This window comes from Myotis yumanensis, unplaced genomic scaffold (genome assembly GCF_028538775.1).
Source record: "Myotis yumanensis isolate MYYU_CA2020_CCGP unplaced genomic scaffold, mMyoYum1.0.hap1 SCAF_4, whole genome shotgun sequence".
Lineage (NCBI taxonomy): Eukaryota > Metazoa > Chordata > Mammalia > Chiroptera > Vespertilionidae > Myotis > Myotis yumanensis.
The window spans coordinates 24,173,480-24,187,705 of NW_027223755.1; the positions used below are offsets into that span (position 1 = coordinate 24,173,480).

The 14,226-nt window shown below is 39.4% G+C and overlaps 1 protein-coding gene across 3 annotated transcripts in view; it reads left to right on the forward strand.

Moving 5' to 3' along the window:
• The window catches only part of CDH6 (cadherin 6), a 132,188-nt gene extending 118,272 nt beyond the window's left edge, over positions 1–13,916 (forward strand). For all 3 annotated transcript variants that reach the window (XM_070411934.1, XM_070411935.1, XM_070411936.1), the window contains 5 exons: positions 2,580–2,716; positions 5,144–5,265; positions 6,292–6,409; positions 6,543–6,794; positions 11,801–13,916. In XM_070411934.1, the coding sequence (XP_070268035.1) occupies positions 2,580–2,716; positions 5,144–5,265; positions 6,292–6,409; positions 6,543–6,794; positions 11,801–12,291 (1,120 nt within the window). In that variant the 3' untranslated portion in view covers positions 12,292–13,916. The remainder of the gene's footprint in view (positions 1–2,579; positions 2,717–5,143; positions 5,266–6,291; positions 6,410–6,542; positions 6,795–11,800) is intronic.
• The last annotated feature ends 310 nt before the right edge of the window (positions 13,917–14,226 follow it).

A 14,226-nucleotide genomic window follows, 5' to 3' on the forward strand; every position in this document is an offset into this window, starting at 1 on the left:
AAGACAAATTATTGAATCACAGAATACAATAAAGTTTTAGAAAGAAAAAAAAGTACTATCTAGCAAAATGATCTGCTACCATCATGCGGGGATTGATTACCTTGTTCCTCATCAGTTGTAATTAGAATTAATGGGACTGGATAGTAAATGGCCTGGATATAAACTGGAAATATTTGGAAAGAAAAACAACAAATAAATAAGGCTTTGCATGCAACCATCTTTTCTAAACAATATAAACATTTTAGGTTTTCTATTAATTTTTAAATCTCCCAATTAAAGAAAAAATATATACATTTTGGTATTTACTTTTAAAAAAGATAAGTTATTTTTTTTAAAACCTAAAGCTGCCTTCAACTAGAAGTTCCTCATCTTGTACCCTTTATGTCAAGGCTTGATGGGAAAATATGATTGCTTGTAAAACTTAAAACTATAGCAAGATAAAAAGAGGCAAAGAACAAGAAAAGATTACTGCTGTAACAGCTTATAAAGGCAATAGGCAACACATCTTAAGCTTGATGTATTTCATGAGGAAAAATATATATTTGTAGATAATTATTAAATTTCTTACAATCTATGAATATTGAGATTTTCTTTTTATTGGTTTATTATTAATTATTTTTAATTAAGTACATAAATATTTATCATTCTCAGATTAAAAATGAAGGTGATCAAGCAAGTTCAATGTGATTGCCTAAACTCTTAATAAATGTTGATTCATGACATAAGTAGAAAAAATAAGACCTATTTCATCTGTTTCAATCCTTTTGATAATAAAACATTAGGTTTCTATAAATTGAAATGAAAATTCTAACCCAACTTGATAAATATAGATCCATTGTGATCTTTATTCATTCTCTTTTTTAAAAAATATTTTTTTATTAATTTCAGAGAGGAAAGGAGAGAGAGAGAGAAACATCAATGATGAGAGAGAATCATTGATTGGCTTCTTCCTGCATGCCCCACACTGGGGATCAAACCCACAAGAGAATTGAACCCGTGACCTCCTGATTCATAGGTCAGATGCTCAACCACAGAGCCACACTGGGCGGGCCATTCATTCTCTTTAAAACCAGGCTTGCACAGCCTGCAATAATTGGATGTATGTTTTGTTTTGACTCCTGCTAAATGAAAAAAATAGATTTTATTAAGCTAAAATATCTTGTTTATTATAATTCACTAGTTATATTTTAAAACAAAATAATTAACTGAAAGAGAATATTGGACATTATACACATTAGTAACAAGGGTTTATTTTTCTTAGAGCATTTATAATAAATTCACATGTGTATGACTAATTAGATCATTTACTTAAATTGTATTTCTTCTGAGCCAACATTTTTAAATCACCCAACATGATATAAATGTTGAGAATCCAGCTAAAATGGGCCGTTTTTGTTCCTAATGGCCTTAACATATCAACTTCCTTCTGAGTTTTCTCTTTAACGGTCCCCCCCATAAAACAGAATGTACTACTTTTCCCCCTTACACAGCTATTCCAAAAACTAGTGATCAATTTATAAAGATGATAACAGTTCTCAAAATCTACTAGTCTTCTGTCAGTTTCCATGTTGAAGATTCTTCCTTCTTTGGTTTCTAAGACACACTCTTGGTTTTCTTTGAATTCTCCAAACTCTCCTTAAACATCTATCAAGTTCCTACACTGCTCTGGGCCCTGTCCTAGTCCGGCACATCTCTGTTGTAGAGTTCGTCCTCTGAGTGATTATGTCACCACTGTTATTCTCCCTTCCCAGGACACTCTCTTCCTGAATTGTTGAATAGGGAATCTAGATTTTCAGTCCAGATTTTCATCTTGAGCATCAGACTAGAAACCTCAGTCCAGACTTTTCTCAGGGTTTATTCCTCAACATGTCAAAACTGGAACTTATGATCTTCCCCAAATCCTGTTCTTCACAAATTCCTGTCAGTTTGTGTCAGAACCATCCAACCCATTTCCTCAATTCTCCTCGATTCAATCAGAGATCTTGGCTAAATGTGTTTTAGATTATGACACTCCTCCTTAAGATCCGTTGGTAGAGCTACATCACTCTTAGAAGAAGTCACAGCTTCTTAACATAGCCAGCCCATCCTTCCACAGTCCAACTGTGGATCTCTTCCCAAGCTCAACCCCTACCCCATTGCCTGCCTCACTAACCTCAGCCACACTACCCATCTTTTGCTTCTTTTAACATAACTTTCAAAATAAAATAAATATTAAACAAATAGCCAATAATCCCAATTATTCATACAAACACACACACGCATTAAAGTTCTGAGGTTCTAAAAACTTGAGTTATTATAACAATTACTATACAAACTTGGCCCAAATTATATTTTTAAAAAGAAACTTCAGTGGTGATATTCAAAACCATGCAGCTTATCTAGTGGGTTTACTATTAAGACCTCAGTTGTCAACAACTAATTTCTCAGAATATTTTGCTTAATGTTAAGCTATAGATATTCAAATATATGCTACTGTTAGAAAAAAAATTCATGTAACAGATTTCTGGGAACAGTTTTAGGATGTGAGAATGACAAATACAAAGAAAAAAGCCTTTATAAATTCTATTCTGCATTTCCAGGTATTCTGTCGATCGACACACAGATCTGGACAGAATATTCAACATTCATTCTGGAAATGGTTCCGTTTTTACATCGAAACTTCTTGACCGAGAAACATTGCTGTGGCACAACATTACAGTGATAGCAACGGAGATCAGTAAGTCCAACCCCGTACCATGCTGTCCTCGATTGACTGAGCATCCCAGCAAGGGCTGGTGAAGCATGCCCTGCTCAATACATATTGAAGGAAAGAGCCCTGAAATGATTTGCAATAATGTTTCCTCTAGACATATGTTGGTTCAGTCACAAATGCAACTGTGGAAATTCAGCAGTTTAGAAACAATAAAATGGGAAAGCATCTGTGTCAGCTGGGGTTGAACCGGTACATGTTGGATTAGACTTCAAAAAGCTTATAAACCAGAATATTGCAGAAGCAGCTGGAAAAAAATGAGCTGCTTAAAATGGTTAGACAATGTGGGAGGTGGGGGGGGCAGGGGATGGAGGGATCAAATACATTCTAAAAAGTAGGCACTGTTTGAAAATTTCTTGGATATTCATCCTCTAATTTTCTATTTTTCAATTGTTACAGAATTAAGAGATATAAATTTTAACTTTCCCATGGTACACCAAATGAGCAGCACAATAAAGTGTTTAGAATGGATTTTATGGCAGTCGCTATGAAATTTAAGGCAAAGAAAATCAGTGCCAAAGGAAGGCTTCAAATAAAATGATTATACACAGTGAACATTGCGCAATGTAAACACAATGTGTAGGACTAAGTGCATGAAAAAAAATGATCTTGAAAAATATTACTTAAATGTTTAAAAATAGGCTCCTACTAAATTATGGCATATTTTTTAGTTTTGGGTTTTTTACTTAGTATAAAAATTTTATTTTAAAAAATTTAACTCAGTTGGGTGTCTGGTGTGAAACATTCCATATCGAATGGTATATTACAGTAGCATTCTTTGTCAGCATAACTTATGAGATTTGAGTGGCTGAAGGATATTGAGTAGAAAAATAAATAACCAATATGGGTAAAATGAAGCATTGTTTTTTGATAGCGATGAAAACTCTTCATTATCAATTTGTTATGGCAGTATTTGCTCTTCAGAATTCATGTGAAGGGCCTAATGTGGATACCAATGATAGGGCACATTTAAAGCTTTGAAATTATGAAATCATTTCCCACCAAAAAGTACCATTTTTCTATAACATCAGGAATGTTTTAAGCTTTGTGCCTAAAATGTTCTGTTTTTAAGATTTACAGTTTCTATGATATATTTGAAATCACTAGTGATAAAGACCTTTCAAAACTTTACCTTCAGCAGCTCTAACTTTGGAAAAATAGTGAGAGCAAAATGTTAGACACAAAGGAGCTTAAAAATTGCCCTTCTTAACTACCTTTGTTTATGCAAAACCAAGAGCTTAAATCCAGGTCACTTACTCCTACACCAAGGCCTTTAAACCCTGCTATGTCCTCTATCCAGAGAGCCGGAAATATTCACATGGTTTAATCCTTTTATTCATTCATGTCGGTACAAATGGCATCTCATCAGAGAAGCCATCCCTGGTCATTCCATTCAAAGTAACACATCCATCTCTCTCCAACTCCTTTTCCCTGTTTAATTTCTCCATAGCATTTACCATCTGACACATTATATTTTTATACGTTCACAGTTTGCTACCCGCACTAGAATAGAGCTTCAGGAAGCAGGATCTTTGTTGGGTTCCCCATGTGTTCCGGCACTCCAAATAGTGGCTGGCACAAATTAGATATTAGATGCTCCCTAAATATTTATCAAGTGAGTGAACAAATAGACATATGAGCAAATTGAAAGAAGAAAGCTGAGGTTAGAGACTCCGACTTCTGATTCGTAGACCAGGAACCTGTCTACTACACTACCCGGGAGGTTGTCATGGAAGATAACCAGAGTGCTTTGCTGCTCTATCGTACACTATGAACAGCCTGGGCGTTGGAGTCAGACAGACCCCAATCTGAATCTAAGCTCTACTCCTTACTGTCTCTGGGCAAATTACCTAACCTCTCTGTGCCTCCGTTTCTTCACCTATAGAAGCGGGGCAGTAGTCTCAGAAATATGCACGGATTAAGGAAGATAATGTAGCCAAGTGCTTAGCACAATGTCCAGCTCTTATTCAGCACTCACACTAAAACACTAAGATAATAACAATCACTCATCCCCCCACCCCACCCCCACCATGACCCCTTGTCCACATTTCCCCACCTGCCTGCTTCCTTGGCTTCCTTTAAAATCTGGCTCTAAAGGGCCTCTGTAGGGTGGCTTTTCTCTATACTCTGATGTTTATTAACCAGTTATACTCCATCAACACATGTACCTGTGTCTCCCAGATATCTCCCTCAGGTGTACCTAGTGGACCAGAAGTACCAAACGATCTAATTCTACTTTTTTGTGACTACATTGGTACTGAATGCTCTCTGGTACTCACAGCAGCCTTGGGGAGTCTGTGTATGAATGAGAAAGAAGGAGTGAGTGACTATTGTCTAAAAGGGACTGGTGACCAACATATAAATGTCTCTTCCTTTCGTTTTGGCATGTTGCAGATAATCCAAAGCAGAGCAGCCGAGTACCTCTCTATATTAAAGTTCTAGATGTCAATGACAACGCCCCAGAATTTGCTGAATTCTATGAAACCTTTGTCTGTGAAAAGGCAAAAGCAGATCAGGTGAGTTTCATACGAAAGTAAATCAATTTAGTTGGGTTAATTTAGATCCTCTAATAATTCAGATGATAAACAGAACCAAGGGCCAGGTTTGAATTATCTATGAATCGAATGCTAACAAAATTAATACTATAAGTAAGAACCAGGATGAATGTTTAACTTGCATAAGAGAACAAACACTTTTTAAGAACTGGAAGTTCATCAGTCTCAAAGTCTGATGCTGATTCCAAATCAGCCTTAAGGTTTCATTAAAGTAGATTAGTCACAGCTTTATTGGAAAAATCTTTATTGGTAAGCAGATAGTTTTAATTACCATACATATTGGAAAGTAATCGCTAGAACATATTTTACAAACTCCTATGATGCATAGTTCCACTCACTTACATTGCCCATCTGTACAAGTAATACACATTCATGAGTGCTTTACACATGTCCCCATCTGAAATAGGTCTTTTCTGCCAGTGATATAGAAATTATGTTTCAGTTTGTCAAAATAGAAGTGCACTTTTAAAATGCATGCTAACGTGGGCAGCTGAAGTTATGTGTTTTATGTACCAATTTTCTTTTTAACTTTTTTGCAAGTTGATGGCTTTTGTATATGCCCAGATTGCATTTCTCAGCAGGCTGGCCACCGGTTGCCTCCATGTTCTTAACTGTTGTCACAGATCACTGTGATATTGTATAGCTTTGTATCACCCTAGAGCTGATGTTTCTCCACCCAGGTGACTTTTGTCCCTCAAGGGGCATTTAGCAATGTCTGGGACATTTTTGATCATCACAAGGAAGAGGGTGCTACTGGTATCTAGTGGGAGGAGGCCAGGCTTGCTGCTAACTTCCTGCAGGACAGCCTCACCGCCAGGATTAGCTATAGCTATTTCCAACCCATCGGTTCTTTGCATAGAGTGGACTCATTGTAAACTTTATAGAGGCTATCATTTTTTAAATTAAAACTAGAGCAATTTACTGCAACGCTGTAGGAAACACGTTAAGTTGAAAAACTTTCTGACAGCTTTGTGGTTTGGGTTTCAGTTGATTCAGACCCTCCGAGCTGTTGACAAGGATGACCCTCAGAGCGGGCACCAATTCTCCTTCTATTTGGCCCCGGAAGCAGCCAGTGGCTCCAACTTTACCATCCATGACAACAAAGGTAAATGAGGCCACGTGACTTTCTCTATCTCTATACTTACCCCTGTACCTATATCCCTCTATTCCCCCCCCCAATTGATCCACCACATGAGGCGGTATCCACATGCACTCACCAATTTGCTTTCCTGTTGCAGACAACACAGCGGGAATCTTAACGCGGAAAAATGGATACAATAGACACGAGATGAGCACCTATCTCCTGCCTGTGGTCATTTCAGACAACGACCACCCAGTGCAAAGCAGCACGGGGACAGTGACTGTCCGGGTCTGTGCATGTGACCACCATGGGAACATGCAGTCCTGCCATGCGGAGGCCCTCGTCCACCCCACGGGCCTGAGCACGGGGGCTCTGGTGGCCATCCTGCTGTGCATCGTGATCCTACTAGGTAAACTGCTTCTCCCTGCATCCTCTCTCCCCATGCTGAGGGGCACACTCTCTTACTGTGACACTCTAGCCACCTCCCCCCTTAAGGCATACAGCCTAATCTAGGTGAGTAGAGTTATATGCTGAGAATCTGTGTTGTTCCACCATGAACTAGCTTTTGCTTGACTATGGCTTTGGGGAATGAGAAGATGTGGGACTTGCCCGTGTTTTTACCTACCTAGGGAACCACTGCACCAAAGAATCTCTTACCTATCAGACTGGGACTGAATCTCAGGGGGATATGAGGGCAGCATAAATATACCCTCTTCGTTTCATTTGTTGGTTAATATTTAACCTGACAAACATTGTTAAATTCTAAAGATTGAAAGTCATCTGACATGGAGTATCTGATGAAGGCCCATTCTATGAAGGTCAAGTGTAAAAATCAATGGGAAACTGGAAAGAGGAATGCAATGATTTGTCTCTCTCATACAGGAAAACAAAAGCAAATAAATTTTCTCTAACCCAGCAAACTTAAACCAACTTTAACAACCTTCTTAGCATTGCTCTATAATTGCCATGCATAATATCTATTATTTCTCAGAATCTCGATAATAAAGAACTTCTGTGACCAAGGAAATAAACCTGGGACCTAAAAGATACAAATGTAAGAAAAGCAAAAATCAAGGTGTAACAATAATTCAAATGAATTTTTTTTACCCCCGACCAACAGATTAAGCACATAAGCTGAGCTCAAAGTGATCGAGCAGCACCTTGACTGTTGTCAACTAAGAAATAAAATATTAGCTAATGCAACACTTCCAAAAATAAAACTTAGATTTGTATAGCTTGCTACACAATGGGAAAAGAAAAGTAAGAACTTAGAGTTAACCTGGTTACCCGGGGGAGGGGGGGGGGGGTGACAGTACAGTGACTTTGAGAAGAGCTAAGTAAGACCTACATTTCTCCAAGAAGAGAATGAGAATGCCTAGGGATCTCTGCTCAAGAGCTTCACATTCCAGATCAGCTCTGCTAATTATAACAGAAGCCTTGAAACTCAGCTACAGAACTGTGCTGTGATTCTCTTTGTCATCTAATCTTTGGGGAAAGTATTTTAAGATATGAGGATAAATAAAAACGACAGTATGCAAAGACAAATCAGTGCTCCTAATGGTGAGCCTGTAAAAACTGTTTTGGAAGAGAAGAATATGAATAGTTCTAATTTTTATTTCTAAAAGGAGGTTATTTTTAGAAGGACTGGATGGGGAGGTAGAATTCCATGGACTCTATTATGGTCTATGGAAGGAGAGCGATTCTCATCTCTAGAGGTGATTCTTCCTTTCCCTCATCACCTACCCATTTTCTCCTTCCCCTTTTCTTCCTCCTGACCAGCCCCTTTTAGCCTCCCTTTCCATCCCTTCCCTCCACTAAATTCGCTATCTCCTCATTACTTCTAATTTGCCTCAGTGCCTCCCACATCTTGTCTAATCTCTTCAGCATTCTATACTCATTAAAAAAGAAGAAAGATGGGATTTAACCTTTAACTAGGCTCACTTCATGAGCTAGACACTGAGCAAGATACTTTCCAAATGTTTTTTTTCTCACTTAAACCTCTGCCCCATCTGGCAATATATTCATCTGCATCTTAAATGTGAAAACTGAGGTTCCAAGATGTGCAGTCACACAGCTAACAGGTGACAGAACTAAGTTCCAAACTCAGGTCTTGTCCCCATGAGCCTTGTGCTTCCACGTGGCACTCTACTTTCTTTGTGAAGTTACGGAATGCAAGGAAACTTCTGAAAGAGAGCCAGAAGTGAAGCGACAGAGGAAGAAAGTGGAAGTAAACCTGAGAGTTTATAAAAGAAGGAAAGCCAAATAGGAGGGAAATCTGCAGTCAAGAAAGTGGATCAGGTGGCAACTATTGTTTTATTTACAAAAACAAACAAACAGTAAAACAACCGCTACATTTCGTGTCTCTATGGTCATTTTGAGTTTGCAAAACATTCACATATATTAACTCATTCCTGACAACAACATTGGGCATTATGATATTGCTTCTCTTTTCAGAGAAGGAAACGGAGTTAGACAAGTCAAATCCTTTAAGTAAACCCGATCCCAATGCCTTGCTACTTTCTAAGTTATATGGTGGGATTTGAGCACAATTTTGTCCACAGGTCTCCTCCTCCAAAATAATTTTATTACTGTCCTCTGCCCAAGGGAGTCAGGGAAGGGGAGGCTCAGTGACTGGGAAGGGCACGTCCTTGGTCAATTACTCTCTCGGAACTTTTTTGCTCCGTGTGCTTAGATCACACGTTTTCCATTTATAAAAGTTAGCTTTGGAAAGCTCTCTCTTCTTGACAGTTATACTATCAAGAAATTCTGTTCAGATGTGCCTCGGGCTACTAAGAAAAGATCTAGGCAGTGGTAGCTGTAGGAGCATTAGGCAGTGAATAAATGCCTTTGAATGACTGGATATACCCTCTCTCTCCTAGACAGCTGCACTTTTAGGTACACATAGGACTAAAATAAAAGGTGTAGGTAGCTTAAGCTGGGGAAGAATTAGGAAGTGATAAATGCCTGCCTTCAATAATGGAACAAACCCGTGGATATCAGAGTTTAATTTTTTGAGAGTGTGTTAGCTTGATGCTATTCTCTAATCCCAAAGACTGCTCTTACTCACAACCTTCTGTTTTGCAAATCCATGTCACTGGTCACAGTGCAAGGCAGTATAGAAAGGTAGATTGTGAGCATGCCTTTGCCCAAAGCCCTGCAATTTCTACCCACCCAGACCCCAGAGTAAAGTGAAGGCATACAGAAGCACCCACAACCCCACATGAGGTGGCCCTTCCCTACTGCTCTCCTCTCCTGGTTCCCGCTGCTCCAGCCACAGGGTCTCCTAGCTATTCCTCAAACACTCCAGGCACTCTCTCTCCAGGGCCTTCTACCTCTAACCTCTTCACCAGAGAGCTCCTTGGATAACTCCTCATGTCTTGAATGTCACTTTCTCAATGATGCAATCTACCCCCAAAATAAATAGACAGCCCCTCAAACATGCATGGAAGCACTCCCATCCTCCTGACTCTACTTATCACCTTTTTAGTACTTTCCGTATTTGTTATGCACATTGTTTATTTTCTGTCTCCTCTACCACCACCCCCTGCCCACCTTATTAGGACTTGATCAATTTTTTTATTGATAGTGCTAAGACCTGAACCTGACACAGAGTAGGCACTACATAAATATTTATTGAATGAATGAATAAATAAATACCCTGAATGGACATGACAAATGAGGCATCAGAACTCTCTGGCAGCAAAAGACAATGTTATACAACCACACATTTGAAAAAGGCAAAATTGTATAGCCTTGAGAAATGGTCTATAATCCAAACATGTGTCAAAGCATGGTTCAGTATGGGCTTTGTAGTCTGGCTGACCTGGATTTCAACTGCTTGTACATGTGACATCTCTATGTAACTTCCTCTATGTAAAATGGAATTAATAATGATGGTACCTATTTTGTAGGGCTATTATGATAATTAAATGAGATCAGTATGTAAAGCACTTAGCCCAGTGCTGGACACATAGAACTCTCTCAATAGGTAACCAATTATCAATACTATTAACATCTAAAATGTTAATGTATAGACACAATGTGTGCATGTATCCATTATTATATAGGTAGATACAAATATTCATCAATTGTTCTTTTATTTTATTTTTATTTTATTTATTGGTGTGACATTAGCCAACATGAACATATAGGTTTCATGTGTGGATTACTAATTTACAAAATCTGCATATAGGACCATGTGCTCACTACCCAAAGTCAAATCTTCTCCTGTCACCTCATATTAAGATACCTTTCTTCCCCCCTCCCCGCCCCCCCCCCCCCCCCCGCCCTCTGGCAACCACCACACTGCTGTTTGTGTTCTTAATGCGATAATTCAATTTTCATGGCTTATTTAAAAATGGGACCATGTTATGGATGACAGAATAAAGAGATGTTACTGGTACTTCCTGTAATAAAGTCCCCTGCACAAACCCAGTTTAACAAGGCATGTTCTTCCCTGGGTAGCTGTTGTCTCTCTACGCTGTTGCTATGTTTTTATTTTCCCACCCATATGTCCATTTGCAGATGTGTGTCTCTACAGGTAGCCAGCTGTGTCCTAGCCAGCCAGCTGGGAAGAAACATCAGGAGCTATTTAAACACAACTCTTCCTTCGTCTCTAATTTGACTTAGGAGGAAAAAAATCAAAAGACTGAATATCCAGGCAATAAGCTTGCAGAACATGAATCTTTAAAAGATTTTCTTTTTCATCCCCGCTTAAACGTGTGCATTTTGTTTAGCTTGACCAGAAATAATCTGGCATGTGTATGACCTGACCCCTTCGAATGGGCTGAAATCCAAAGTGGCTTTCGGAATTGTATCTGGGTCTCTCCAGGTATTATCTGATACGTTGCCTCATATGTGGGAGAGGTATGCAAATAGCCACATCTCTACTTTGGGTTCGAAACTAATTTTACACTCTTCTCAGGAAAACAAAAAAGAAAGCACAGTGCAGAAGTTATTTTAGATGTGGAGTTATGCAAGCCCTTCCACACGTAGGGAAGGTGCCAGCCTGTGCTTTTAAGCAGACTCGGAGCGTTTTCGGTGTTCAGCATAATTTGCACTCTCCCTGCCGTACTCTCACTCCGGCGGAGCTTTCTTTTTCTATTAGCATTTTCTCTATTCCCTTCCCTTGAAACCAGTTCGTTATTTCAAAGCAAAAAGGACCTACTGACAAAACCTGGCAATGTTTTATCCTCTACTTAAATGGTGCCCTTCTTTCAAATATTTCCTCCGTTTCTCTGGGGTCCTGCTTTGATCCTGCGCGAAGGCAAATGCGCGCTTAAAGAGGTAAAAGTTGAGTCTGCGCTTGCCTAGAGGACTTTTAAAACCTGCCCTGGGCGCCCAGGCTTCCCTCCCGGCTGGCACTGGGTGGCACATTAACCTTCCCTTCCCTTGCTGTTTTGTTTCTGCTTCCAGTGACCGTGGCGCTGTTCGCAGCTCTGCGGCGGCAGCGGAAAAAGGAGCCTCTGATCATTTCCAAAGAGGACATCAGAGACAATGTTGTCAGTTACAACGACGAGGGCGGCGGCGAGGAGGACACGCAGGCCTTCGATATCGGCACCCTGAGGAACCCCGAGGCCATCGAGGACAGCAAACTGCGCAGGGACATTGTGCCCGAAACCCTGTTCCTACCCCGACGGACTCCGGCCGCCCGAGACAACACCGACGTTCGCGATTTCATTAACCAAAGGTTGAAGGAAAATGACACGGACCCCACAGCCCCGCCCTACGACTCCTTGGCCACCTACGCCTACGAGGGCACCGGCTCGGTGGCCGACTCCCTGAGCTCGCTGGAGTCGGTGACCACGGATGGAGACCAAGACTACGATTACCTTAGTGACTGGGGCCCTCGCTTCAAAAAGCTCGCAGACCTGTACGGAGGGGCCGACAGCGACAAGGACTCCTAATCCGTTGCCTTTTCCATTGGACGGAGGATGCTGAACTGTGTGACGTGGCTGTTTCTTCCCAGGGACCCACTGCTCCCTGGAGGGTGCCCTGTCCCACCCGGTTCAACCAGTCGATGGCTGCAGGCGTGTGGCTCCGATGGCAGAGACCTTTTTCTAGTACACTTTTATGAGCTTCCAAGAGGCAAATGTTTATTTTTTAGTGCATCCAGTGAACCGCGTCGGCCCCGCAGGCACAGTGCTGGAGGAGAGGATGGAGAGCAGGGCGTGCCCCCGCGTCCCCTGGGGGGAAGTTTGGACCATGTTCATCCCACCGGCCTGGCCTTTTGTACTCCACCCGTCGACTCAGGTCAGCTGACTGCTCTGACTCCACCTTTCGATGCTAACGGGATGAAGGACTGTTCTTTAAGGATAAAATATAGTTTTAGTAAAAGAAATAAGGGAGGAACGACCGTGAAGTTGTTCCCGGTATATCAGCTCACAAGGAGACAACGAACTATATATATATGGGTGTGTATGTCTGTCGCAATGAATTTAAAATGACATTTGCCCATCCTATTTGTTCTTCAAGAACTTTTTCTGACACCTGTGACTATTCTAAGCATGATATCCACCAATGTTTTGAGATTCTCATTCCTCTTAAGGAATAGGAGCAAATTAAATAGCGACATTCAAAAACAACCAAAAAAATAAAAATAAACAAGACCTCATTCCTTACCACTAACTCATAATTTGTTATATATTAGCCATGTAAAAGTTTGCCCTTGTACCATAGAAGGGAAAATTGAAAATAGCTAATAATATTAACAAAGGAGATATTTAGCATATTTTAAAATCTGGGCCACCAAATGTACCACAGATCACTTGAATTTTTTCCAACCGTCAGTAGGTTAATTACAAGTAAGTCTAATTGTTTAAAAAGTTCTTGAAGGAACTTTTCTGAGATAAATTTTAACTTCTTGTCTGTAGTTGTTGTCAGTATTATTCTAATATATACTTGAAAGTAGCAGTGTGAGGTACAATAATTCATGTTCTCCGGATACTTCTTACTAAATTAAGTTGCATTAGTAAAGGTAGATTAAATAAAACTTAAATCCCACTCTCAGAGTTTAATGGGGTGGTAAGAGCTAGTCACACTTGAACCTGACACCCTGTCCTTCACATCCAGAAACACCTATATATTTATATAACGTGATAGATGTAGATGAATGGTGAAAACCTACATATGACATGCTTGGAAGATGCTTACAAAGGGAAAAGTTGGATTCCCTACAACAAGAGTGTTTAAGATTATAATTAAAATGATAGTTGGCTTTCAAAAGCATTAATATTTTTTCATTGTTTTTAACTTTATTTCCATGGCAACTCTGCTCTCTTTGTCTTTGAACAATGATAAAATAATGGTCTCAAATGATGACAGAAGATAATGTACAATCCATCCAAATCTATTATTTCTCTAATTATGCAATTAGCATCATAGTTATTATCCAGAAGACCTAACCGAACTTAACTATTCCTTTTGGCAGGTTCAAATCATTTATTTCATGTGGCTGTTCTAATGACTTTTATCATTAGAATCTTCATGGGTAGTCATCAAAAATTTCCAAAGTACTGTAATAAAAACATCTTTATTTTGAAAACTTAAAAACAAAACAAGATATATATATATATATATATATATATATATATATATATATATATCTTAAGAATATGCTGACTTCAATTATTAATCTTAGAGATTTATTTTCAATTAATGCTAATTTTCTACAGATAATCTTAGTGTCATATCCATTTGGGGGTAATGTCATATCAGCACATAATTTTTATTTGGCAACACACTGTCATTTAGTTAAGTTTTAAATAGAGATATTACCCAAGAAGTAAAGATGGCACCTTTAAAATTAGAGAAATGTAATGTTTTGGATTACCCATTTAGAG